The 26,096-nt window shown below is 44.8% G+C and overlaps 1 protein-coding gene across 7 annotated transcripts in view; it reads right to left on the minus strand.

Annotated features, from left to right (window-relative positions):
- Positions 1–229: 229 nt before the first annotated feature.
- SH3RF2 (SH3 domain containing ring finger 2) overlaps positions 230–26,096 on the minus strand; it is a 134,629-nt gene continuing 108,762 nt past the window's right edge. For 3 of the 7 annotated variants that reach the window (XM_014860707.3, XM_070517256.1, XM_044780735.2), the window contains exons 8-11: positions 24,407–24,657; positions 20,792–21,150; positions 18,017–18,325; positions 230–3,778 (exon numbers count right to left, since the gene is read on the minus strand). In XM_014860707.3, the coding sequence (XP_014716193.1) occupies positions 18,050–18,325; positions 20,792–21,150; positions 24,407–24,657 (886 nt within the window). In that variant the 3' untranslated portion in view covers positions 230–3,778; positions 18,017–18,049. The remainder of the gene's footprint in view (positions 3,779–18,016; positions 18,326–20,791; positions 21,151–24,406; positions 24,658–26,096) is intronic. The other 4 variants (XM_070517258.1, XM_070517257.1, XM_014860708.3 and 1 more) reach the window with 3 other exon arrangements.

Here is a 26,096-nt window from a genome sequence, read left to right on the forward strand (position 1 = left end):
CACTCACTCCTGCTCCCAGCCATCTCCACCGAAACTAAGCAACTAAGCAATTCCCCTCCGGCAAAGGGATTCCTCTCCTCACGGCTCTCCCTCTGGATGTCCAGAGCCGCTGCCAGGAACCAAAGTCCTTTGGGAAAAATTAAGTGCTCAATGTTGACATTTAGTCTATGATAAAGTACTCCCTCTCCAAGCCAGCTCCCGAAAAAACCAGACTTGAGAGACAACTCTGTTAAGTGAAAATAAACCTGCTTTATTGTTTCATGCTAAGACGCACATCGGGCTTCACAAGCTTACAGCTGGGAACAGTATGCGTTTTTGGCACAGGAGACTTGGGTAATCTCTCCACTTCCATATGATTGACCCTCCCAGCATGGAGAGCAGATGGTGTTTCATGCCCGGGTTACTGGCACGGTTCTCCTCCCGGCTCCTGGAAGAGGTGCGAGGGGACCGCTCCAGCGAGGAATCCTTTTTTTCCCTTTGCTTCTTCTCATCAGCCTGGACGGAAAAGGGCAAACTTAACACTTCATTAGAGCCTCAAGCCCCAGAAAAGGAAAACTCTCGGCTCTAAAAACATTGATTCCACCACTGAAGCACAGAACATAAAATGGGGAATTAATATGTGGATGGTTCTTTGAAAAGTGATGGTAGAGAGTGGTCCTGAAGCAAGGTGGCTGAGGGCCAGGACTCCTAGTTTCCTCTAGAATATGTCAAGTCCAAGAAAAAAGGAGTTAACAAAAATATGTGCTTTCTTCCCAGGAGAAAAGTTATATAACATCAAATATTTAAGTGAGACACAACAACTCTGATATTAAACTCCCCATTTCCTCAGACTTACAGAAAGCTGTCAGTGGTACAAATGTGAGAGTTACCCAACAGTGAAGGCATATTCTGTGTATTTTTCTTCTCACTAGAAAATTCCTTTTGGTTTAGAATTAGAAAATTCCACGCAAAGCGTGGAACAGATTTCTGATGACTCCATGTGGGTAAACAGCACCAACACTTATGTAACAGGCATTTCAAAGTAATCCACACAGATCATAAATTATAAAACCAGAAAACAAACAAAACCCCCCCAAATCCCCTGGCTTTACAGTGGAATAGACTAAGGAAATAAGCTGCCAGCCCTGGAACTCTCTATTTTTTGGAACAAAGAAGTAAAAAGTTTGAAAGTCGTTAAGTGTCCACTGCCCTGTAAAATAATTTTTAAACATTTATATATTTTATATATCTAAGGTTTATTTATACAATAGTCCATAATGACTAACATATTATACCCTTTTTATAAACATTATTCACATACATATTACCTCATACAGATTCTCTTTTGGTCTATTAAAAACACTGTACTGAAAAAAAACAAGCAAAGACACAAGAGTCTGTAGGTTTTCTGCTTATATTTCCATGGAGGAGTGAATTTTTCTCCCCTTCCATTTTCTCTTCCATCTTTTTTTCCCTAAACAATACCCCCTCCTCCTGACCCCACATGTAGTAAGAAGAGCGACAATTCCAGGAGACGAAACTCAGACTTCATGGTCAGCAAACTATTCTAGGGTAGATTTCTGGGCTGACCTCGTTCTAATCATTCTAATTCATCCTTATGTGCCTCCCCACCACCTCTACCACTTTTGACCCATGATATTTGGAATCTATATGTTGGAACTGACAGTCCAGAAATGAAAACTTAGGAGATGGGGAGATTTTCTAAGCTTCTTGGCTGGCTGGGAACAAATTGGATTCTTCATTTTGTGTTTTAAGAAAATATTTGGTTGATTGGCTAAGCAGGTTCAAAGGAAAAGCTAAATCTCTATGAAATCCTCCACTATAAGCCATGGAAAGTTCCCAGAGACTTAAAAAACAGCAAGTGGAAAAATTAGGAGTGGTGGTTTCCTGTTGCTCTAAATGTGAGGAGGGGGAAGCCAATAGAAGAAGAAAACCGAGCGAGAGGGCCTTGAAGACAAGGCTGTAATTAGCCAATGTGATCTAATGGTTTCTGGGGATTAAAAGTTATGTTGTTCCCCCCAGTTTATACAACTTGCTTTTGTGTGGGCAGTTTGCCCATACTTAACCTTTTCATACATCATTGATAGAAGTAAAATTCCTTCTAACTCTGACATTCTATGACTTTGCCCTGGAAAATAAAGTCATGGAAACCTATTTATAGGTAGGCTGTAAGGCCTCATGGTAGTAACAAGTAGATTCCAGACTCTGAAGGCAGCATCTCTATATTCATTGCTGCTGAGGCTAAAGAGGAGCCAAGCAAACCTGAATTTATCCTAGAAGAAATGGAACCAACATTTAGTCACAGCAGTTCAGAGACAACGGGTGACCGACAATTGGCAGCACCATCATTGACCATGTGTGAGAAGGAGATGTCATCACTGAATTATCCTTTTGGTGGTCTCATCATACCTCTTGCCTTCCCACTCACCACTTGGCAGATAAAGCCAATACTTCGGGGCTTCTTGTTGCTTATTATCACCTTCCCCTTGGGTTAACTAAGAGAAGACTGTGATTAACAAGTCCAAGTTATTCATCCCATTGAGAGATGAGTGCTAGTTTGAATCTTCATGTGACAGTTTCACATAGAAGAAAACATTTGTGTAACCACAAAATATAATCCTTGCTCTGCTCATAGTTTAGCTGATGCTTGCTCCTGCTTATAAGCAGGACTGGATGAGAGACTGAGGATGCTTCAGTGCAAAATTATAATCCTGAACTTTAAAACAACTAACGTATCCAAATAATGATGCATTCTTTCATTGTCTTTGATAATCAGTGCAGCATGTGCTTTTAAAAATGAAATTCTTGTTGATGTCTTAAGATAAGCTAGAAGATGAAAATGTATGGCTCAAAGAGTCTCAGGGTATTTCTGAATTTCATTTATCTGTGCAATGTCTCTCTCTGTTTAGCACAGATAATGTAAAATTTGCCTTTTAAATTAGTTTTTTCAAACCAGGGGTAGAATATCTTCTAATGACTTGTCCTTTAAGATGACTTATTTCTGAACAAAAAGGAATGCATATTGTAACTAATTTTTATATTTTTGGACTTGAAATAGCCTCTCTGTAAGCATTGCCGTCTGTGGTGTCTCTCTTATAACGCCACGGATTCTTCTTGTCTGAGATTCTTTATGTTCCAGGTCCTTATTTCCTTGATCGGTATGTTCTAAGAGAAACCCGCTGGATCAGAAGGTGCTGGGGGGAGAAACAGGATGGAATTGGAATGGAAAAGGATGAGGATGTGGCGGAGGGATGCAAGATGCCTGGTTGGGAGTCAGGGGAGTGGGTGAAGGCTAGGGACATTGTGAAGAACACCCAGGAGAAGAATATTATGCCATCCCCTGCATGGCTCTAAATCTGAGCTGGACAGACAGGCCAGTCACAGAGCTGGAAGGCGTTTGATGTCCAAGTTTTTCATTTGTTGGTTAGGTGCCAAAGTGAGAGAAATTGGCAAGATAAAGTTTGGCTTTGACAACAGAATGGAATTAGAGGATGGATGGGAGTCTTGTGTAACCTGTAACAGCACATGACTCATTTGCTTTTCTCCATCCTGACCTACCACCCATTGACTCTATGGGTAAAGACAGACTTGCTCTTTCTCCTATTACTCTCTGTCTTGGAAGCCAGCCTACTGGTATTCCTGTATCATCCCTGATGTCCGAGGAATATCTTATGGTCCACAACTCTCCATTGAGCAGTTTCCATTCAAACAGATCATTTGTTCTCTTCAGTGTCCCAGTTGTTGCTGGCTCCTCCTCGGAAGATTACCAAGGCAGGGTCTGTGAAGGTGAAAAAGATTTCAGAATCTATTGTATGTGAATGCAGCCTGCGAAGAATATAGTTCTTTAAAGTTCTTAAGCCTTTTGGACAGGAATTTATCTTTTCACAGAAGAGACGTCGCGTCCTCAGTTCATCTTAGCAAGAGGCACATAGACTCTATTTCCCCATTACTGGTGATGCAAACTTGGTCTTTTGGTTAAGATGGCTGTCTACCAGGTTTCTCCACTATAAAGCTGCTATTTTCCCCTTGTGTTAATAAGTATCTTGTGAGGAGCTACTCTGAGCTCTTCAAGCTTTCACCCACTAGTTTTAATATCCATTGATGATTCTTGCCTGAACCAGTTGTTACTGTAGTGGTTGCCAAATGGTGACTTCTAAAAATTCTTCTTTCCTTTTACATTTAGTAGTTGGCACACTACTGTAAGGAAGAGCTCTTCCTTCTCCCCTATTTATTTATTTATCTAGTATGGACCCAGGGATTCCTATTTGATGCTAAAGATTATGATCCGTTACTGCCAAAAATGAATAATCTGAATCTTATGATGAAGAAATATCAGACAAACCCCAATCGAGAGACATTCCATAAACTAAATGGCCTATATCCTTCAAAATACCAAGGTCATAGAAGGCAATGGATCTTGAGGAACTGTTCCAGATTAAAAGAAACTAAAGAGATATGACAATTAAATGCAATATGTGGTCCTAGATAAAGCTAAAAATTTTTTTTCTATAAAGGAAAAGAGTAAGACAATTGAAAAAATAGGAAGGCAACTGAATAAAATCTGCAGATTAGTTAATAGTACTATATCAATGTTAACTTCCTGATTTTGGTAAGTGTATTATGCTTCTGTAAGAGCACATCCTTGTTTTTAGGAAGTACATACTGAAATGTTTAGAGATAAATGGGCATTTGATCTTCAACTTATTCTCAAATGGTTAAGAAAAATTATATCTATAATTTATATTAAAATTTTATTTACTATTTAATTAATATTTATATATATATATAAAAGAGTGAGAATCAAAACAAACATAATAAAATGTTAATATTGAGAGAACCTAGCTCTGAGAAGTGTATAGGAATTCTTCGTACTGTTTTAGCAACATTTCTCTAAGTCTAAAATTATTTCAAAAATAAAAAGTTAAAATCCATGAGCCCCCAGAATTTCTCCAAGGCCTCTATGGTTTATTTTGATTACTAAATTCAACGTGTCAACCTGCATCCTTATCATCCCCACATGTGTAACCAATGTCCTCCTCTCCCTGCCCAGCTCTTGGCCCCTGGTCTCTTCCTAAGGCTGAGAATGTTCAGAAGGACGTGCAGCCAACACCTCGGGCTGCCCCTCATCCAGGTGAGGGCAGGCTGTTTGAATGGGCATCCCAGGAGTCGCTGCTCTCTATGACTTTGCAGCCAGTACTTGGCTCTTGGCCCTTCTGAGTAAAAATAAAGTCCCCACTGACCATGCTGAAGGGGGACAGGAGAAAGTGAAAAGATGATGGGAAATGGTCCAATAACATTTAGAAAGACCTGCCTTCTAAAACATGCAGCCTCAGGGTTTGTCCACAAGCGAGTGCTCATGAAAATCCAGTAAAAGAGGAAATGAGTCTAAGGGGGAGTTTTTCATCTCCTGCCCAATTTCTTTCCTCTGGAGCCTGATTTCTATTCGAGCACTCATGCTGATTTAACAGACCAGTTTTCTCCTTGGGGAAACTTTAATGATGATCACAGCCTCATTCTTTGTGGGATGGCGTGGGACAGATCTTGCAAGCAAAGTTTATGAGAAACACTGATTTTGGGAGTCTTACCCAAACCTGCACTCTCCAAAAGCAGAACTGTGAACCATGGTTACAGAGACTGAGTGAAGAGAAGAAGCCTGAGCTTTCAAACAGGCAGCCACATTTGGGCTCAAAACTGAGCTTCTCAAAGCTCTTGGAGCCTGCAAATGCAATGCAGCATTTACTCATTTGCTGACGTGCTCCACTTGGCACAAGAACAAGGAAGTGCTGTCAGAGGCTCCAGGTGGCTGCTTTACATTCAGCAGGAGAAGCAGGCATGAATACAAAGTCTATGATCACTAGGATGCATTCCACATCCCCCTATGTCAATAAGTTACACAGGATTTGGAATTGTGCTGTCTTCACTACAAGCCACCAAATGTGGGCAGGAGCTTCATCCTTATGATTTTTAGCCCTTAGAAGGGAAGGCACCTGTGTTAGACATAGCCTGCTTCTCTTCCCTGTGCCTACGCGGGGCATGTGCCTTTGGAGATGTTAATATCAATGTCGACCTGTTAATATCACACTGGGCCCCAAAATGGCCACTGTGATCTGCAGGTCAGGCCTGGTGTCAGCAGCTGGGAGATTGAAGGTGAGGTTATTTGAGATTACTGCACCTGGACCCCAAGGCAGCAGTGTTTTATTTACTCTTTAACTACATTTATTGTGATGTAGCATTTCTGAGAGTGAGTGCAGGGACAGGGAAATAATAGGGAAGTAACTGCCAGGGGAAGGCTGGCTGCTGCGTTAATTTGATCTTCCAGGTTCTGCTAAACGATGGAGAAAGAACTTCAACTCTCCGATCCACTGACATTTTAATAGGCAACCGAGAATCCCATCAATGGTAGGACGTGCACATTTACCTGTGGCTGGCCCTGTGCAGGGCTGGGTAGCAGCCCTTATTAGTGCTGTGTCTACAGGCCAGGGGTTTCAGGATCAGGCAGGTAATAACTCTTTGTTTACTGAGTGCTCAGAAGACAAATCTATTGGAAGTAGAAAACCCTGAGGTCTGCAGGAAAGCTTTTGCCTCTCATCTTAAACGAGGTGGCAGGTGGTTAGCAGCACAGACTGGAATCAGATTTCCTGGGTTTCTCCCCAAACACCACCAATTCCTAGCTGTGTGACCCCATGGAAATTATTTAATCTCTCTAGGCCTTAGTTTCTTCGTCTGTAAAATGGTGATAGTAATAGTGTTTACTTTGTGTGGTTGTGATGAGATTTTTAAATTGGTCCATATAAGTAAAGAGCATTGAACAGTGTCTGGCACACAGCCGGTGTTCTGTAATTGTTGGCTCAAAAGTATTATTATGAATCAAGAGACTTCTTGAAGGCTATTTATTGTGATCCTGTTTCTTGGTTATCTCAAAGAATGGAAAGGTGGATACAGATCATTAAATTGGTTCATTGTCACGCTCATTACTTTTGCCTTAAAAACCTAAGTCTCAGTTTCTTAAGTTGAGGTCTTAAAATGTTACATCCTAATCTACAAAATGAGGATAATAATAGCTCAGTATTTACTTTATATGATTGTTGTGAGATGGCCTCTATTATTCTTCCCATTATATAGATGAGAAAATTGAGACTCAGAGAGGTGAAATGACTTGCCCAGAGTCATACAGTGAGTCACACTTGAGATACAACTCAGGTGTTCCAATGCTATAGTCTGGGCTCTTAACTGGTGTGCCAGAGAGAGGTGAGGGGAAGATGGGGGTGGGGCAGAAGGAGGAGAAGAAGGACCGTGTGGGAGAGAGACACTCACAACTAATAATAAGTATTTTTGGAATGAGTAAGTGGGCGTGGAAATTCAATAAATATATCCTAATGATAACAAAGCAGATGACATTTCATGCCTTGTCTACACAATTCCAAACAATGATTTTGACTGCTTAAAAAATATGACAGATTGCTTTTTGCTTGCTGCATAGTCTTTGCTTTAACGAGCTATGACGGCCAATCCATTTGGAAGGTGAGTTTTGCAGATCCCACAGCCCTGGAATGCTAGTGCTAAGCCAAGCGCCTTGTTTTAGAGATGGGAAACCAGGCTGGAGAAAAGGGAAGTAACTTGCCTCTGTGCTTGTGGCATCTCCCACAAGTTCATCCTTCCTATGAAAGTCCTTCTTGGCAAGAAAAAAGAGGATTCATCTATTTTTCAGTTATTCATTCAACACATATTTATTATATGATCAAAAATGTCTGATGAATGAATTTCCTTGACATATTGAGTTTGTTCCCGTTCACTTTGCCATGCTGTGTGTCTGGTTCCTTCTTAGTCTTCAAACCTCAGTTCAAATGTCACCACCTTGGAGAAACCTTTCCTGGCTGCTGTACCTAATGTAGTTTCTACCCCTCAGCTGTTGTCTGTCCCATCACTTTGTTTCCTTATAATATCTGTCATATAGAAAGATCCTGCACGTTTGTTTACCATTTACTCCCCTTCACGAGTTCAGGGACCTTACTTGCATTGTTCACTGCTGTATCCCAACTGTACGGAATAAAACCTGGCACACAGTAGAAGCTCAGTCAATATTTGTTGAATGAAAATGTATGAATAAATGAATGAGGGGACATTGATTTTTACTCAGGAAGAAAACATTCTGTGACTTTAAATGGAGATGGAGTGAGAGCAGGGATGTTGGCCTGGGGCCCCTTGGTCATAATGGGGTGTCCAGCAGGGGTTTAACTAATTGGCACATGCATTTTCTGAATTACAAACTATGCCAGGGACATTTAATTTCTGTTAATTGGCACCAAAGAGGAGGGGTTGTTATCGAAATCACCAGCCAGCTGGAAGCATGGCCGTGTCAGACCTATTTGCAAATCAGAAAGGACATTTCATAAAACCTGTCAACCTTGGGAAGCTGCAAGTCCACAGAGGGGCAGCACCAGTGCGCTCACGGGCTGCATTCAGGGTCACAGACAACCCTAAACCTTAAACCTTCAACAGACGAGGAGGTGCAGTGGTGGAAATGACCAGAAGGGAAAAGACCAACAAGGGTTTAGACAAAGGATGCATTTAAAAATAATCGTCATGTTGCCTCAATCCTGGCGCCATTTACCAGTTTATCTGAAAGAGCATGAGAGCCAAGCAGCTTAGATTTCTAGTCTTACAGAGAAGCCCCACTGCTTCCTTACTGTGACCTTAGACAGATGACTTATCCTCTGAGCCTCAGTTGTTTGACCTATGAATAGGAGACAATAACAACTCATGGGATTGCCGTGAGGATTGAGTGAGAAAATGAATGTCAATAATAATGATAGCTAACATTATAGAGGATTTTCTATATGCTGGGCACTGGGCTAATGACTTTGTGTCCATGATCTCATTTAAACCCCACCAAACCCCTCGAGTAAAGCAGTCAGTCCCTGCATTTTACAAGCAAGGGAACAAAAGGTTGGGGAGATTAAGTGACTTGCTCATGGCAACACTGGGAGGAAACACAGTGCCTAAATTTGAATCTAGATCTCACTGTGCTCTTAAAGACCTGTCATCAACCTGCTAAGAAGTCAGCCAGTACCTGGCATTTAGCACACATCTAATGAATGGCAGCTAGTGAGATTCTGTTCTTAGATTTAGCATTTCTCCTGCTCACTTGCTGTCAAGTCTTTCTCCTGCCTGCAAATTCCTCTAACAGCTCCCACTTCTAGGGTCCCATCTGCACACCAGCATCTGGCCTACCTGTCTCACTGAATCTTCCCAATAACCCTGTGAAATGCTGATTATTGTTTCCACTCATCAGTTGGGTAAAGAAAGTCTCAGAGAGGTTAGTTAACCTGTCCAAGGTCAGACAGCCAAGAAGCGGTGTGGGCAGGATTTGAACCTGGGGCCACGTGATCCAGAGCCCAGGGGCTGGCTTCTCCACATACCATTTCTCCACGTATCATCTTTTGGAACCTGTTTCTCCTCAGTGAAGCTCTCCTGACAACTAAAACACTCCCTTGTAACCCCCTCTCTCATTGTCTGCCTGATAGAGCCTCGCTATTTACTGTACACACTGTTATTGAATTGTGCCTCCATAACCACTTATTGAACACTTTGGTGTACTCAATACCACCATCAGAACTGTACATGCATCATCTCGTTTAATCCTGCCAAGAACCCTATGAAGTGGAGGTTCTGATCCCCATTTTACAGATGAGAAAACAGGTTTAGGGAGGTGTCGAAACGTTTCCAAGTTTCTTTAGTCATTTGTGAAAGGAAATGTAACAAGTAAGTGACAAAGCTGAGACAAAAACCCAGATGGCTTTGTTCTAAAACCCATCACCCTAGCTATTACATTATATTGCTTCTCCATATCTTGTGAAGTTCTAGAGGATTGGGAATATAGCTGGTATAGCTACTACCAAATCCTTGTTGACTGATGCTTTAAAATCTAGACCTTTGTTGGAGGTCTCCATAATGCAGAAGGCCTAAGCTCTCAAATTGGCGAACGTCTAAAAACAACTTAAGCTTAAAAAAAGAATTCAGCTTATAAATAGAATGTGCTGGAAATGTGGTTCTGATATCTAAAATTAACCTTTCCTTCCAAACAGTGTCACCCTTTCTGACTGTCTGAATGCTCTGTTGCTTGTCATGGAAGCTGGTGCTATCTCTCTTGAGCTGTGACTGACATGCCCTCTTCATGCAATGCAGTTCTCCTGCTCTCTCCTTGACAGAGATGTAAAACATCGCCCCAAGGAAGTGGTGAGGAAGGGGTAGGAATCTGAATACAACCCTTTGAAGGTGATACTTATTTGAAATTCTCTTTGGTCCTCCAGGTCTGTTTTAGCTGCCTCCTTATGTTTTGATTCAGGCTTGCTTATTGCTTACTTGTGAGGGTCTCCTGAACGTAAATAGCTCTCACAATCCTCTTGGATGGTCCGGGGAGTTATTGTTTTCATGGGAAGGACATTAGGATGGCTCTGGCTTCCAGGACATAGGTGACCTACAGCAGTCAAACTCTGACATCGTAAATGGCCTTCATCAAGTGGGTTGGTCATGCTAGCACTGATTCTAATAGCATTAGCCGAGGATACACAAAGTGGCCTTTGCTAATGTCTTTGCCTTTCTCCCTGGGTCTTGGCGGGCATCCTTTTAGTCCTTATCAGGCTGCAGCTCTTGTCCATCAGCAGTGACCCTATTTGCATAATGAGCTTGCATCTGTGGGTGTGTATTTACCCCGAAAAATAATTGCCTTTGAACCTTGGATAAATACCAGCGTGGAACACTGGAAGATGTCAGTTTTCTGAGCCCTCTTGTTCTCACAGAGAAGATGAAAGTGGGGGTCATTTTGGAAATAACATCCCCCTTCTTCTGGGATTCTGCTCTGTATCATTTAGAGTGAGGACAGGCAAAACCAGAAATAAACTCATGAAGAGAGAGAGATCGAGGGAATGCAAAATGATCCTCGTGTTTTGACGTCAATGATCCAGAACCTCATTACAAGCTTTGGTTCTTTTTCAAGTTGCTTGGCTGTGACTGGCCGCCCTTGCAGCAGGGGGAGGCTTGTTTTTTGGATTTCTCTGTACAGAACACTCTCAGTTGCCTTCCTTCTCACCCCTACTTCTTGGATGACAAGACCCTATCTTGTAGTTTTTCTCTGAGAGGGCTTGACCCTCTGAGTTAAACCATCACTCTGGGTCCCCATCTTCATCCTTGTCCCCATGATCTCAGCAGCACACACCCATTTGTCCATCTTCTCCAACCTCAACCATGTTATACGTGTGTTTATAGTTGCCAGTGTAGAAGAGGGACGTTGTGATTTAAGATTAAAGTTTGGGCTTAGAGTCCTGGGTTCTAGTCCTTATTGCCTTGGACAGGTCATTTGACCTCTGAACCTTAATTCTAATCTCTAAAATGGGATAATAGCAGTACCTCCCTCACAGGGTTGGTAGGATTGGATGGCATAATGCACATGAAGTGCTTGGCACATAGTAGCTGCTTGGTAAATGGTGGAAATCATTGCTGGAGTCAGAGAGAATTTTTTTTTAGTCTCTCTTCCATCTTTAAGTATGTGAGCTTAAGCAAGGCTTTGAAACATTCTGAGTCTCAGTTTTTTGATCTGTAGTCTGGGGACAAAAACCGCTTTTCCCTGCATACTTCACAAGGTTATTATGAGAATTTGTCAGCAGTAGCAAGATCTGTTTTAGTTTCAGATACTGAGGAGCTGCTTCTGGTTTCAGCAGTCGGCTGCCCAGAGGTGTCAGGAAAGGCCCAGAGATGAGTTGCCTAGACAGCTCTATCCTCACATAATTTGGGCACGGCTACAACCCACATTTTCCCTGTTCAGGAGGAACAAGTTCTCCCAAAACAGCTGTATTTGGAAGAATTCTTATAAAAATACCTCTAAACTAGAACTTCTCAAAACCAGACATGATGGTGCATCAAAAATCTCAATTCCTAGCAGTGAATCAAAGCCTTCATCTCCCAGTGACAGAAGCCAATTGGGAGCTCAAATATTCAGGCAGGGTGTCTATGGCTTCAGGTTGCAATATTTGCTTTGACTAGTGTTAGTGAGCACCTCTATAAGCTGCCCTGAAAATTCCGTATGGCACATGTGTGGGAAATTTACAAGGGAAGGATAAGCATGGAATTCCGGGAGCGGTTGTGAGGGAGGTGGGGAGGAGGGGAAGAAAGGAACGAGATTGGGAGAAGCACACAGCAGGCCTCAATGGTATTGGTAATTATTATTTTTAAAAAATCTAGGTTGGGGGCAGGCCCTGTGGCTGAGTGGTTAAGTTCATGCGTCCTGCTTTGGCAGCCTAGGGTTCGCCAGTTTGGATCCTGAGTGGGGACCTAGCACCGCTTATCAAGCCATGCTGTGGTGGCATCCCACATAGCAGACCTAGAACGACTTGCAACTAGGATATACAACTATGGACTGAAGCTTTGGAGAGGAAAAACAAAAGTGGAAGATTGGCAACATATGTTAGCTCAGGGCCAATCATCCTCACCAAAAAGTAAACCTAAAAAAAAAAATGTAGGTGGTAAGTTTATGGTTATTTATTTTATGATCCTGTATAATTATACATATAACATTTAATTTAAAAAAAGGGGAGAAAAGCAGAAAGGAGCCCCATCCAGAAAAAAGCTAATAAGAAACAGCACTCTGGGAGGGCCACGTATTTTATCTATCCTGATAACCTCTGTATCCCCATTGCCTCTCACAGAACCTGGTCCAGAGTGGGTGATAAACAACTGTGGTGGAACGAATGGATGGGTGGACAGGTCAGTCTGCACTGCTCCTCCATGCTCCCTGCTCCTGCCATCTTTAAGCTTGCCTCTGCTGTGTTCTATTTGTCAAAGTATAGGCCAGTAGGCAGAAGGGCTTCCTGGGAACATTTTGTTTCTGCTCTGGTCTAGGACACTATACGATGGCCTGGAAAACAGATGGCTTGATCATTTAACATTGCTCTATTTCAAGCAAAATGTCCTTTTAAGATTTATTCTTAATGACACCAACCTGCTGCAAGGATTTTTAGAGTTAACTCCCCTGGTTTGGTCTTGCCTGCCAAACACATTCCCTAAGTGACTCTCTTTCATGGTCACCTGAGAGGTTGCTGGAAATGTTAACACTCCCTTCTCTTAGCAAAGGTAGAACCGGGGTCTTTACCCTCAAGACATAAACAAGAGAAGCATCAGTGGCAGCAGCGGCTGGCCCTGGTAGAGCCCAGCTTGCTGAGCTCTTGCTTGCAGCTGGAGAAACTTAGACTTTGCTATTCTGCCTGACACAGCTGTTCACTTCCCAGGAAGAGAGTCCAGGGGCTGTGGGCTGCCCTGTGTGAACAGAGGCAGGGGAGAGGATGAGGATAGACGCTTGCTCATGTTCTTGAAACGAATGACTTCTGTACCAGCCAAACTGATGCCAGAGGAGCTGGGAAGCTAAAGGGCTTTGCTGATGCCTGGGAAAGCATTAGCTGAAAGAGGCAGACTAGTGAGCATGGAACTACCCACCCTCCAAGTCAGTTCCTTTCCTAAGCCAATAGCCTGAAGGTGATTGTCAAGGACTGGAGAGTGGCCAGGATGGGGACTGGGAAGTGTGCTGGACTTGATAACAGTGCCCTCAACCTCTGAGTGACCTCTCTGGGCCTTATTTTGCACAGCAGGGTAACAGTCAAGATTTTTAACAACCAGTACGGCGTAGGCGCTAGGCAATCAGAATGGAGACGGGCCTTATTGCTGGAGGTCTCAGCTGCACCTGGCCTTAGCCCCTTAGCGTGGGATAGCAGAGCGATGGGGAGGACCTGAGGGAAAGGTCAGGGTGCAGGAGTCGGGAGAGGCTGTGAGGAGCTCAGAGCACCCACTATTCACCTATCAGTACAGGCCTATTTCAATGTATTAACAACCAGTGTGGCCCTGCTCCTGCCAAATGTGGGCTCTGCTCTACAGTATGAGAAAGGTGGATTTGATTCACATACTTTTTTTTTTTTGAGGAAGATTAGCCCTGAGCTAATATTTGCCAATCCTCCTCTTTTCTTTTTTGCTGAGGAAGACTGGCCCTGAGCTAACATCCGTGCCCATCTTCCTCTACTTTCTATGTGAGACGCCTGCCACAACATGGCTTGCCAAGTGGTGCCCTGTCTGCACCCGGGATCCAAACTGGCAAACCCTGGGCCGCTGAAGTGAAACGTGCACACTTAACCACTGTGCCAACAGGGTGGCCCCTGATTCGCATACTTTATATGCACCAGAATCACTTGGGGAGCTTGTTGAAAGCACAGATGCCCAGTCCCCACCTCAAAGCTCCTGAATGACATTCTGCAGGGCCCAGGCTTAGCCCACTATGCTCGTGAGACCTGAGTGTCCTGGATCAGCTGATCTTTGAGGATCCAGCTCTAACTTTCAAGCGTTCACGATGGCTCTAGGAGATGAATTGCAGCACACAGTCCCTAGGGGAACATGCCCAGTTCAGGGGCAGGTCATGTGAGTGAGGGAAGCAGGCTAGTAGAGCCGTGGTAAATTGAAGAGTGCATGTCTGTTTATGTGACTAAAGCTGCCTTGACCCTGACACAGCCCCACCAGATTGTTGCCGCTCAGAAATGCAGGCCTGGTGTGGACAGACCTTCTAAATTTTCAAGAGAAGATGGAAGTCAGTGAGCCTGTATTGAGTCAGTCCTGCATCTCACCAAGTCACAGGTGGAGCATTGCTTTAAACTCTTCCTGCTCCCAAATTCCTGTCTACGGGATGGGGAAGGGCAGGGCAGGTGGAGCTGGTCCCACATGAGAACGGAAGGAGACAAGCCCTAAGAGAGGATCTTGATGCTGCTTAAGGAGACCATTTCCTCAAGTATGGCTCTCAGAGTCTGTCCTCAGCTGGTTGTGCCCCTCCTTCACCCCTCAGATGTCCCCGTGCCTCCTCACTCAGAGCCTGCCCTCAGCAGCTTTCCTAGCACTGAGGTGCCGGGGTCTGATCACGGGGCATCCTTGCTAGGGACTCTGAGTCTTAGTGGGGGGATGGAGCTCTCACAGGATGCAATATTTGGCTTCAGATGTGAGGTGCTAAGGTTCTACCTGGGATCCTTGGAATGTTTCACAAAGGAGTGGATTCCTCTAAGTACGAGAGAACTTGACTTAATTGCTACATTTAAACCCAATTGCCAAATGCCTCTTCCCCTGCTTGGGACATCCTTTCTCCCACCCCTCTGCCCATCTGACTCTTACTCATCCTTCAGGACTCAGCTTAGACTGTGCTCTGACCCCCACGACGAGGCTACCTTGGTGTCCTCGTAGCACCACAGCTTCGGGCATGCGTTTGTTTTAGACTTTCTCCCCTGGAATTTCAATGGCCTGCTTCCTCAAAAATGTTCAGGTCCAACATTTGTCAGACGTTTGCTATGTGCCAGCACAATGTCACTTTATAATATTATCTCAGTTAATCCTCACAATAGCTAGTGAGGTTAGCACTATTATCATTCCTATTTCAGAAAGCAAAGCTCAGAGAGGTTAAGTAACTTGTGCAACATCACATGAATGGCAAGTGGTAAATGGAGATTTGAACCCCGCCTGTGTGCAGCAGAGCCTGCACTTGTAATCAGCGCACCGTCCTGCCTCACCACAGTCTGAAGTCAGCATCCTGAAGTCAAGGATGGTCTCTTGGTTCAAACGGCATGGTCCCAAGCAGGGCTTTGAAGTTAGACAGCTTGAGTCTGAATCCTCGCTCTGCCACTCTCTATGGTTACCCTTCAAGCCTCAGTTTCCTTGGCTCTACAATGGGAACAATTATACCTACCTTATAAGGTTGTGGTGGAAATTATAGGAGAGGATGTATTTATCGTCCTCACTGCAGTACCCAGCACATAGGAAATGTCTGGAACATGTTGGTGGAATAAATGATTGGAGGTGCCACTGAGTTCAACTTTTACTTGGAAGTAACACCTTCTGCCCTTTTCAAATCCTCAAAAGACTCCACAGAGATGGACTTTGGTCTGGGAGGGAGTGAGTTTGATGCTGGGTATGGGTGAAGAGGCTGGATGGAATGGGGGTGGCGAGCCTTTGGAGTTGTTTACAGTTCTCAGAGAGTTACCCTCCAGAGATAGTGGACCATGGGAAGAATAGGCATGTATTGGGTATCCATTACACCCAAACAACCTACTTGTCAGCCACAACAGTTAAAATTTAACTGGAGCCATTGTTACTGAGGCACGGACTAAATATCTGGCTGGCTGGACATATATATCTGCCACTCTGGGTCTAGAGCAGATTGCTAACCTTATTGCTAAGGGCATTGAGGGTGTTTTTAGGTAAAGACGAGGCATAGGTACTCATATTTTGACAAGTCATACACTGACTCTCGCTCCTTGTGACTTTTCCCATTTCTCCATTGGAATTGTGATAGTTAGCTCAATGAGGCATGCAGCTGGGCATGGTGATTTTGTGGATTAGACATGGGTCAATATCTCATAGAAACACTAGAATGTGCCCCAAAGTCCTGGCACGTGTACAGTATTCCTTGGCAGGATTATGGTTTTGTTTTTGTTTTGTTAAGGTCTGGAAAAGTCCATGGACAATTCAGTTTGCCAAGTATATAAGTGGGTCTGTAAAACATACATGTGTTTAATCCCAGGATCTTCAAAGAACTGTCCAGGGGAAAGGTCCAATTAAACCTGCCTTTTTTTTTTAATGGGACTCGGACTTAGTAGCAAACAGCATTTATGCATTAAAGTGCCCGCTTATATGGGCATGCAATAAATGTTAGAGCACAACAGTTAGGTTTAATGAGAATTAATGGGTCATCTCCCAGCACCCCCTCGCCTCTCTGGATGCTCTCTCACCTCTGTTTACAAGGCTCTGCCTGGCTGGTCCCGCTCACCTCAGCCCCATCTTAATGGGGTCACCTGGTTTTGCAGATTCCATGCTTCTTTCCCCACTCGTCTGGAATGTCAAGGCCACTCTCCCCCTCTCCTCTTCTTCTCTGACGCTTTTTCCCAATGCTCTTTCTCTTACACTCATCACCCTACGCTTTCTCCTCCATATTTCCTTTACCCTCCCTCTTCTCCTTCTCCTTTCCCCCTTTCCTCTCCCATCATCTTTGCCCAGTCCCTTTTAGAGCAGCTTTCCTCTAGGAAGCGCCCCACACCAAGCTTGGACTGCCATCTTCTCACCAACACGGTTCCCTTATCCTGCAATCCCATGAAACAGCTAGTCTGCGCCAAATGAGAAGAAATGAGAGAAAGTAAAGAATGTTGCAATGCAAATAGAATATATACCTAAACTCAAACCCCTTACATCCTTGTTTTTAAGCATGTTGTTTTTCCCTAGGGAAGTTAGACTACGGAGTCAGGATGAATTAATCGTCCATAGTACTGTCCACAGCTACGTGCTTTCTCCTTATCTATCGTGTAGGATTATATGTGCAAGAACAGATTAGACTTTGATAATCTTTTGATACTGGGTAGTCAGCTTACTCTCTGACCTTCCTGTAGGGGCAAACTCAGGAAGCTGACTCCCTTTGGTTTTAGAGCGTTCTTGGAATGTTCCAAGTATACATCTCATATCCTTCCCAGAAATTCTCCCTTTGCAGTCAGGATTATGACTCTACGGAGGGAAAAAGATAAGGCGGCTACTAGTGGCCAGTGTATAGGCCCAGAAGATGGCAGAGCTATTCTAATGCTTGTTGAAAACATCGTGATGAGGTCGAAGAGGCAATGCCAACATTCTGACCATTGTGACATTCCTGGCCGAAGCCCCTTGTAGGACACCACAGAAATTCTAAGCAGAACATGCGGGATGAGAGTCTGCACGCTCCACCCTGGGCAACAGGGTGGCAGGATGGTCTCCCACTCCTTGGTCTGAGTAGTGGCCTTGCTGCATCATATCACTAAGCTTGGAAGGGCACCCAATTTATCTTCCCACCCAGGGCAGGAATCCCTGTTCCCACCTTTCCTTTCCTGGAGGTAAAATGGACAGAACAAGGACCCATACTTGAGTCCCCAAAGAATGGCAGGACGCCCTCATTGGAGGCAGACTGTATTTAAAGGCAATTCACCTCTTTGGGGTCTAGGAAAAGCCACCCGTAGATTCATTTGCTGGGAAACACGGTCTGCGTGGCTGAGGCAGTGGACACCGGGGTCATGGTCTTGCCAAAAGCTGACTTCCTCCGGAGGTCTGTCTGCTGTCCAGAATGGCAGCCGCTTCGGTGGGCGAATAGCATGGTCATCTCTGGGCCCAAGGGGGCTGCTTCAGGCTGGGGCCCCTTAGGGGTGGCTGGCTGCTCAGGCTTTCCGGAGGCGGAGTGGGAGGTATAGTGTTTGGTGGGAGGAGGGCTGTGATTCTGAAATCTCACGGTTTTGACTTGCTGCAAGAGAAGAGAGAGCAAAGGGACCCTGTGAGGTGGGAGACGTGCCATTTTTACCTGGGACTTGGTTCATGTTCTTTCTCTATACCTATCCTATTTGAAATACCTCATTTCTGTGTTCATTCAGCAAATACGTATGTCTACTATGAGAGTCTACTACGCAAGATGCACTCTGTCAGGTGCTGTGAATCCAAGAGGGAACAAAAACGCCCTGACAGACAATTGTAACAGCGCTATGATGCGGGAGGTCTAAGAGGCTAAGGGAACACAGAGGAGCATCTAACTGAAGCTGGAAGGGCGCTAGTCAAGGAAGGCTTCCTGGAGGCAGAGCTATTTAAATTGAGAACCGAAGTACACATAGGAATTATCCAGGAGAAGGAGAGTAGGCAAACACCTACCTGAGGAAAGGGCCTGAGGCAAGAGGGTATGATCCCTTCCAGAAAGTACGAGACGTTCACCTTGCTTCTCTCCTCTCTGCTTACCATTAAGGCCTATCTCAAGGTTTACCTGTTCCTTGAGGCCTCCCCTGCTGACACCATCTAGAGAGTTCCATAATGGCCTTATAAGTCCTCAGAGCAGTTTGCAAACTGGACACCTGCTGGCTGAATTTAGTCTGCAGAATGTCTGAAAGTTTGATTTAGTGGCCAACATGTAAAAGTTGGGAGATTGCAAAAAAAAAAAAAAATCAGAATTTCATATGTCTCAGAAAAACCAAAGATCTGGCACACTGGGGCCTGTGCCCCATTCTGGCAAGAACTGTCTGGAGCTGATTAGCAGGTCTCCCTTTAGATGGGAGGCACGGTTTCCTGTTTGCATAAGCCCCTCCTCTCTCTCTTCCTTTCACCTCTCCTAGCCTCTTATATATCTGCCTGGTACCAATAGACATTTGTTTGGGCCAACCCCTATTTTAGGGCTTAATAAAGTGTTTTGCAGTACTGCTGAGAAATTCCTTTTTTTCCATAAAATTTGATCCTACTGTCCCCCACTGAGAATCCAAGTTTCTTCATACTTTTCATCCTCACCATATGTGGCGGAGGTCTAGGAACTTACTAAATGTGTATAGTTGGAGGCTGTATCTAATGGCTTGCGGTAATGGGCAACTGGGGCCTGGAAAACTTTGAATTATTTGAATACTGTAAATCAGAAAAAGAACTCCCAACATTTGTATCAGTCAAAATTAACTTCTTCCAAATGCCTTTCCCTACAAATGTATAGCTTAGTATTTAGAGCATGAGTTTTTGTATCAGATATGGATTCTACTCTAGAAACTCACGCGTCAGCTGTGTGCCTTTGGGTAATATCCTTTAACTCTCTAGGTCTCCATTTCCTCATTTTAAAATGAGGATGACAATAATAATAATACCTACTTCAGAGAGTTGTTGTCAGGATTAAGTGAGATGGGATATGTGAACTATTCAGCACAGTGCCTGCCAAGTCATAGCATCCAGTAAATGCTTAACAAAGAGGAAGAAACCACACCGTCTTTCCATTTGGAGGGGAATAGATGATGAGTGGTGGTGGTGGTGGTGGTGATGGTGGCGGTGGTGGCAGCGGTGGTGGTGGTGGTGACGGTGGTGGTGGTGGTGATGGTGGCACTGGTGGTGGTGGTGGCAGAAGAGGTGGTGGTGGTGATGATGGTGGCAGTGGCAGTGGTGGTGGCGGTGGTAGTAGTGGTGGTGGTGGTGGTGATGGTGTGATGGTGATAGTGGTGATGGTGGTAATGGCGGTGGTGGTGGTGCTGGTGGTGGTAGTGGTGGCGGTGGTGGTGATGTTCAATAAACTAAAAAATAACAATCACCTAATTTTCATAGTGTCACCTCCTCCATCTCCGCATCCCTCTTGCCTAGAGGCTATTATTGAGAACATAATACTTTTATAAAAACTGCTTGTATTTTAGTGGGAAAAGCCCTGGACTAGAAGTTAATGGATCTGACCTCTGCCACAAAGGTCACAGTAAAAGTTAGTTGTTGGAGTCAATATAACTCAGTGTGACCTTGAGAGGTCACTTAAATTCTCCTGCGTCTCAGTTGCCTCTTCTATACCCTGAATAATTATGTATTAAGCCCTATGTAAGCACTTTACACATTTTATCTCATTTAATCTCTACTCTAATCCTATGAGACTGTTACTATTCTTACCTCCATTTTACACAGTAGGCAAAAAAGAGTCAGAAAGGTGAAATATTTTGCCTAAAGTCACCAGCCAGCAAGCAGAAGAGCTTGGATTCAAATCAATGTTTTCTCTGATGCCAAAGTCATGTTTTTTCCAAGCCACCTCTGGGCCTCGAAAGAGTATGTATAAAATACTCCGGAAGCATAGGGGAGCTTCAGAAACACATCTGGGGGGTGTAAGTGGTGTGAGGATTCTTTTGAGGTTGAAATTTTGATTCGCTGTCCACTAAAACTGAAATTTCAGGAGCTGGGATACCGTGCAGAGTCAGGGCCCTTAACGTTGCCTTACTCCTACCTTTTCGGTGCCATTTCTTGAGTTTTCTGGCTTCACCAGGATCGACGGTGGGGCAGATGCAGGTGGTTTGGGTAGAGGCTCACTCTTGATGGGCATTTCCTTGCCTTCCATGATGAGGGAACTGGCTGCCGAGTGGATCCTGGTGTCGCTGCCCCTGCTGACGCACGTGAGGGCAGGCTCCCCAGTGGGAGTGGGCTTGGGTCCCATTTCTGCCACCACTGCCGAGGGTGAGGAGGGGACTCCCTGTGGCTGGTAGAATTGGAACTGCTGAGGCCGTACGACCATGGTCGGGCTGCGCCTGAGGGAGCCCACCACAAGGGTGGGGTTCCCTGGCTGGACAGGTCTCTGCAGGGATCCATCTGGGGAATTATATGACAGAGATATCAGCGATGGGGGTGGCTGACAGCAGGTTGGGTTGGGGCTGGGTGAGCAGTGTGTCCTGATATCCCAGAATAGTTATGTGCTTTCCCAATTTGACTGTGCTCACATTCTCTCAGGGTCTTTCAAAGGTGACCTTATTCTTTTTTTAGTGCTGTTTGCTGATGTTGGCAGCAAATAACTGGCTAGCTGAATGTTGAGGTGGGGGGGCTGTTTCAGAAGGTGTATTACTTCCATTTGCCTTCTCTCTCTCACACACACACATACACACACTCCTACTGTCTCTCTCCAGACTTTTAAGATGGAAAGTGAAGAAGACAGACCTAAAAAGATAGCTGCACAGTGAGAAGCAAATATAGAGGCAGGTGGACCAAAGAGGAAACAAAAGGCAGAGACAGAAAGAGACAGAGAGCAGAAACTGAGAAACAGAAGAGAGAGCCAACTGAGAGGGATGAAGAGGAGGGAGAAAGGGAAAGAGAGAGGAGGGGGGAGAGGACTCTGATCAGCTGCCTGAAGAAAGTTCTCATAGAAGCTTCAGGCATGTGGTAGTGAGGTCGTTTTTAGTCAGGGGCTACAGGAGGAAGGGAGAATGCGATTAAGAGGGAGTGTGTGTGTTAGACAAATGTGACCGCAGACAGAAGCAAATTTGGAAAGGTTATTCCAGAGTTAGGGCTGTGTGAGGATGAGCTTTGCGGAGTCCCACGACATGGGCTCTGGAGTCAGACTCACTCGCGGGGAGCCTGGGACAGGTCAGTCGTGTCACCCCCTGCGCCTCAGTCCTCTCATTTGTAAACCAGAGCGAATAACAGCCCCTATTGGGCTGGTGGCAACATTACACGTGATGACGTGTGCGGAGTGTTAGGCTAGTGCCTGGAACATGGTAAACGCCCCATGTTTGTTAGCTATCATTATTTTGGGGTAAAGGATAGCAAGCCCTAAAAATGCAAGCCCAGGAGTTTGGTTTTGCCCCTTCCCTGAGCTCAGTCTTTTTTTGTTGTTGTTAATTGACATGGTCCTCCCCCAGATAGAGGAACCATTCCTTCCCCTCAAATCCTCTGGAGACAGGCGATCCCTATCCCTTGGGCATATGTCCTGTAGGTGACCTGGGGATTAATTAGGAGTCCATTGCCCTCTGAGGGGAGCTGGGGGAGACACCGCTGAGAAGCATTGTGGGCCATTTCTCCATAAGGGTCTCCAGCACTTAGAGAGCCATAGGTGACGTCCAGTTAGAAATGTTTGTTCTTCCTGACCCTCTACGGACAAATGTGTGAATCAGTCATTTGTGCCCAGCACAGAGGGCCTGAGCCAAGGCCATGTTCTCCCTCGGGACTCTTCATCAAGCCGGATACGAACAGAAAAAGCAGAATGCTCACTAAACACAGTCGGCGTTCTCAGCTGCTGCAAGCAGGCCAGTCACCATTCACACAAGTCTGACCTTTCAAGGTACACATCTATTTTCCACTGACAGCCCTGTGAGGTGCATGCAGTCAATTCTGCTGTCATTTCTCTTCGCTCTGGGGAGACTGATAGCTTGACCAGCCTCACCTTGGGAAAAGGGAGAGAGAAAGCCTCCGGGATCTGGAAAGTCAAAGCAGCCCTGGGCAGACATGGCCTTAGGCTGCCGGAAACATGTGAAAAAGTGATTTTATGCATTATCTATTTATCTTGTCGTTTCCTGACTTCCAGGAGAGTTAATGCTTTCTTATTACGTGTGCATACAATGCAAGCAGTGAAAGCTCGAAGACAATCTAGATCTAGGCAAATGCGGGAAGGGAGGGTGTGAAAGGAAGTGTGAGCCGTTGGCAATGGGATGCCCTTCTTGGCATTTGTAGGTGGTTGGTCTAAGTGAGTTAATGCTCTGGATGGATCGATGATGATCTGCTTAGTTGTGGTAGCAATGATAAGACTTGCAAAATGATAATACTATGAAAACAGCTAATATTTCTTAAGAGCTTATTATGTGCCAGGCACTGTGCCATCAGTCTTATAGGGATTATTTTATTAAATCCATACAGTAACACTGATGAGGTAGGTACTATTTTTATTTCCATTTTACAAATGAGACTACTGAAGATTGAAGAGGTCAGTAACTGGCCCAAAGCTGTGATGATGGGATTGCTTATTTGATGCGTGTGTGGGGGTGGGGAAGGTGGAGGAAGGTACAGGAGGGGAAGGAGGGAGGCATGGTGGGGTAGAATTGAGCGGCAACAGTAGCGGGACTGGTGGTCAAGCAGGTGATCAGATGAAGGCACTGGGAGAGGGTGGAGCTAAGATATTTGCTTTCATTTTCTTGGGACATTTTTCTGTGTGGCATATTGTCCCACATGTCACTCTTTTGCTCTGACTAGTCATATTGCATTTTTATATTTAATCATTTTTTAGAATAGCAGGAGAGATCGCAGAGCCCACCTAAAAGCAGGAGACATGGCATAAATCAAATTTTACTCGGCTTGTTGTCATCTTTCAGAGAGGGGTATGGATATAGCACCTTGATGTTTTGTAGAACAACACATTTCAAACACTTTTTAGAACCTCTGAAAATGAAGTCTTATGTAGAAGTTCAATATACTAGGAGATAAAAGCACAGCCTTTAAGCAGAAGGATCTGTATGCGTTGCCTGTGTACAATGTGGGTATTACATAGGTAAAAATAAAAGCAAGGTGCAGAACAGTGCAGGGAGTCTGAACACAAGGGACATATGTACATGCAAGAAAACTTGGCACTGAGGTTAAGGATATGAAGATTTACTTTTGCATTTTTGTACAGTATAATTTGCTTTTTACCTTGTGCATATGTTAGTTAAATAACAAAGTGGGAGTCAGAGGCTCTTAGCGTTGACTCCTTAACCCTCTTTTCCTTCTCCCTCCATCCTTCCCTTGTTTCCCTTTTGGCACCCCCTGAGGGGTTTCCTGGAGCATGGTTTGAGAAGCACTGATCCAACAAGTGCTTTGGTTGTTCTGTCTTACTAAGAGCCAACACCCACCTTGGCTGTGTTCTAGTTACATCTTGGCACTCAGAGCTGCTATCTTCCCAGCCACTCAATGTGCGTGTACAAAGTGACCAAGGGCAGTGACCTGAAGTTGCCCTGGCTTCTTCCAATAAAACAACTCGGTATTTGGGAATTTCAAAGCACCCTTCACAGAGGCTTGTTTTCAAGCCAAGATCCTTATGTTTGTAAAAAGTACTCTGTCTACCCCAGAGTCGGATCCCCCCCATCACTTAGCTCTAGGCACGTACCTCTCTGCCACCACTTACTCTTTCTCATGCTGCCCCGCCCTTTCCGAAGAGAGCCCTGTCCTGAAGCCCCCAGGCCGGCCGTGCTCCGTACAGGGTTGACTATGGCGGTGGGCACGAAGACAGACTTGAAGGGGCGGCCTTGCCGAGGGTCACCTTCTGAAATGCTACCTTGGGATGACACAGAGGAGGTGGATAACGTCCATGTGGTGTAGAGACCAGGGTTCCGGGAATCTGGAAAGCTAGATGTCTTTCTGGTTGTGGGAAATTTTTTAAAAGAGAAGAAATAGAGAATGTTCGGTCAAGAGTCTTATTTTAAAAAACTATCAGCTCCCAACCATACAACACCAAATGTGGCTGCTCCTCACCCTGTTCCTGCCCATATATACACTCTCCACCAACCACACAGGATTGCCTGAGGAGGCCTCACCTCCTCCCACACCACAATAACCGGTGAGTGCGCTGAGGGTAGGGGTGGGGGTGGGGGTGGGGGTCCCACACTGAGGCCCTGGGGGAGCTAGAAGCCTTAAATTTTGTCATCTTTCACTCCTGCTCTGATCACTTCTCACCCGACCTCTCTTCAGCCCTTGAGTTCAGAGCACAAGATCTTGCCATCTCGCTTTGCAGTGGCGATTTCCTGTTTGCTTAGCGACTTTCCCTCTAGACTCTAAGCTCTTTGAAAGCAGAGATTTTACAACTTATTTTATATCCTCTGTGTTCTGCCTGTATTGTTTATTAATGATTGTTTGTTGAATGGCTACCAGGATGCTTTTGGCACTGATGCTAGTCATTTTGGCTAACACATATTGAGCACTTATTGTATGCCGGGCCTTGGCCAAGGGCTTAGCCTACATTATCTTATGGATTCTTCACAACAGCCTTCTGAGGTAAGTACTATTAGTGCTACTATTTTATAGATTATAAAAAAAGAGATTTACAGTTACTCGTCCAAACAACTACTAGACCTGAGATTTGAACCAGGGTCCAGGCTCTACCTGCTCTACCACTGAGCTACACCACCTGTGCTCTTACCACTGAGGTACACTACCTTCTGGCTAGTTAGAGCATTCATCATTTGGTAGCAGGGAACACCCTGCATCTTGCTTGAAATAAATGAACTAAAACAGCTGGTAGACCCTACACACACCTCCATAAGACTCTAATTCTTCAGCCCTGGGCTCTGGTGTTTAAGAACAGTATTAAAGTTTTGTAAAACAGCAATCCCTCGTCCATCGTTTATAGCCTACAACTGCCTGAATCCCATGAGGATGGCAGTCATTTTACATGCCCTTCTTACCCCAATCTGACCCAAACATTACAGCCTGTATTGAGCAGACCCTCAATCACCTTGTTGCTCTGTTGATTAAGTAACCTCTGCTAATTCCCTGGGAATAAACAGCTCAACCAAGGCCCGGGCACAGAGATGCCCTCCCTCGTGGTTTCCTTCTTGTCAATGCCTCCAGGTTTCTATTTAGGTACTTTCCCCTTATTTCTTCTTTTCTCTCCTCCTTTTGCTTAAAAAAGTGATATGTGGTTTAACAACGAGCCAGCCAGTGTTGTACAAAGATGGGTAAGGCATCATTTAATGTGGCTCACTCCGCCCAAGAAGCATATGCAGCCAAATGCACTAGGAACTGATGCTTGCAGCAAGGGGGCTTCTATCCATAGCTGTCAACCCGCCTCTCGCCCCTGG

The sequence above is a fragment of the Equus asinus genome, chromosome 9 (genome assembly GCF_041296235.1).
Source record: "Equus asinus isolate D_3611 breed Donkey chromosome 9, EquAss-T2T_v2, whole genome shotgun sequence".
Taxonomy (NCBI): domain Eukaryota; kingdom Metazoa; phylum Chordata; class Mammalia; order Perissodactyla; family Equidae; genus Equus; species Equus asinus.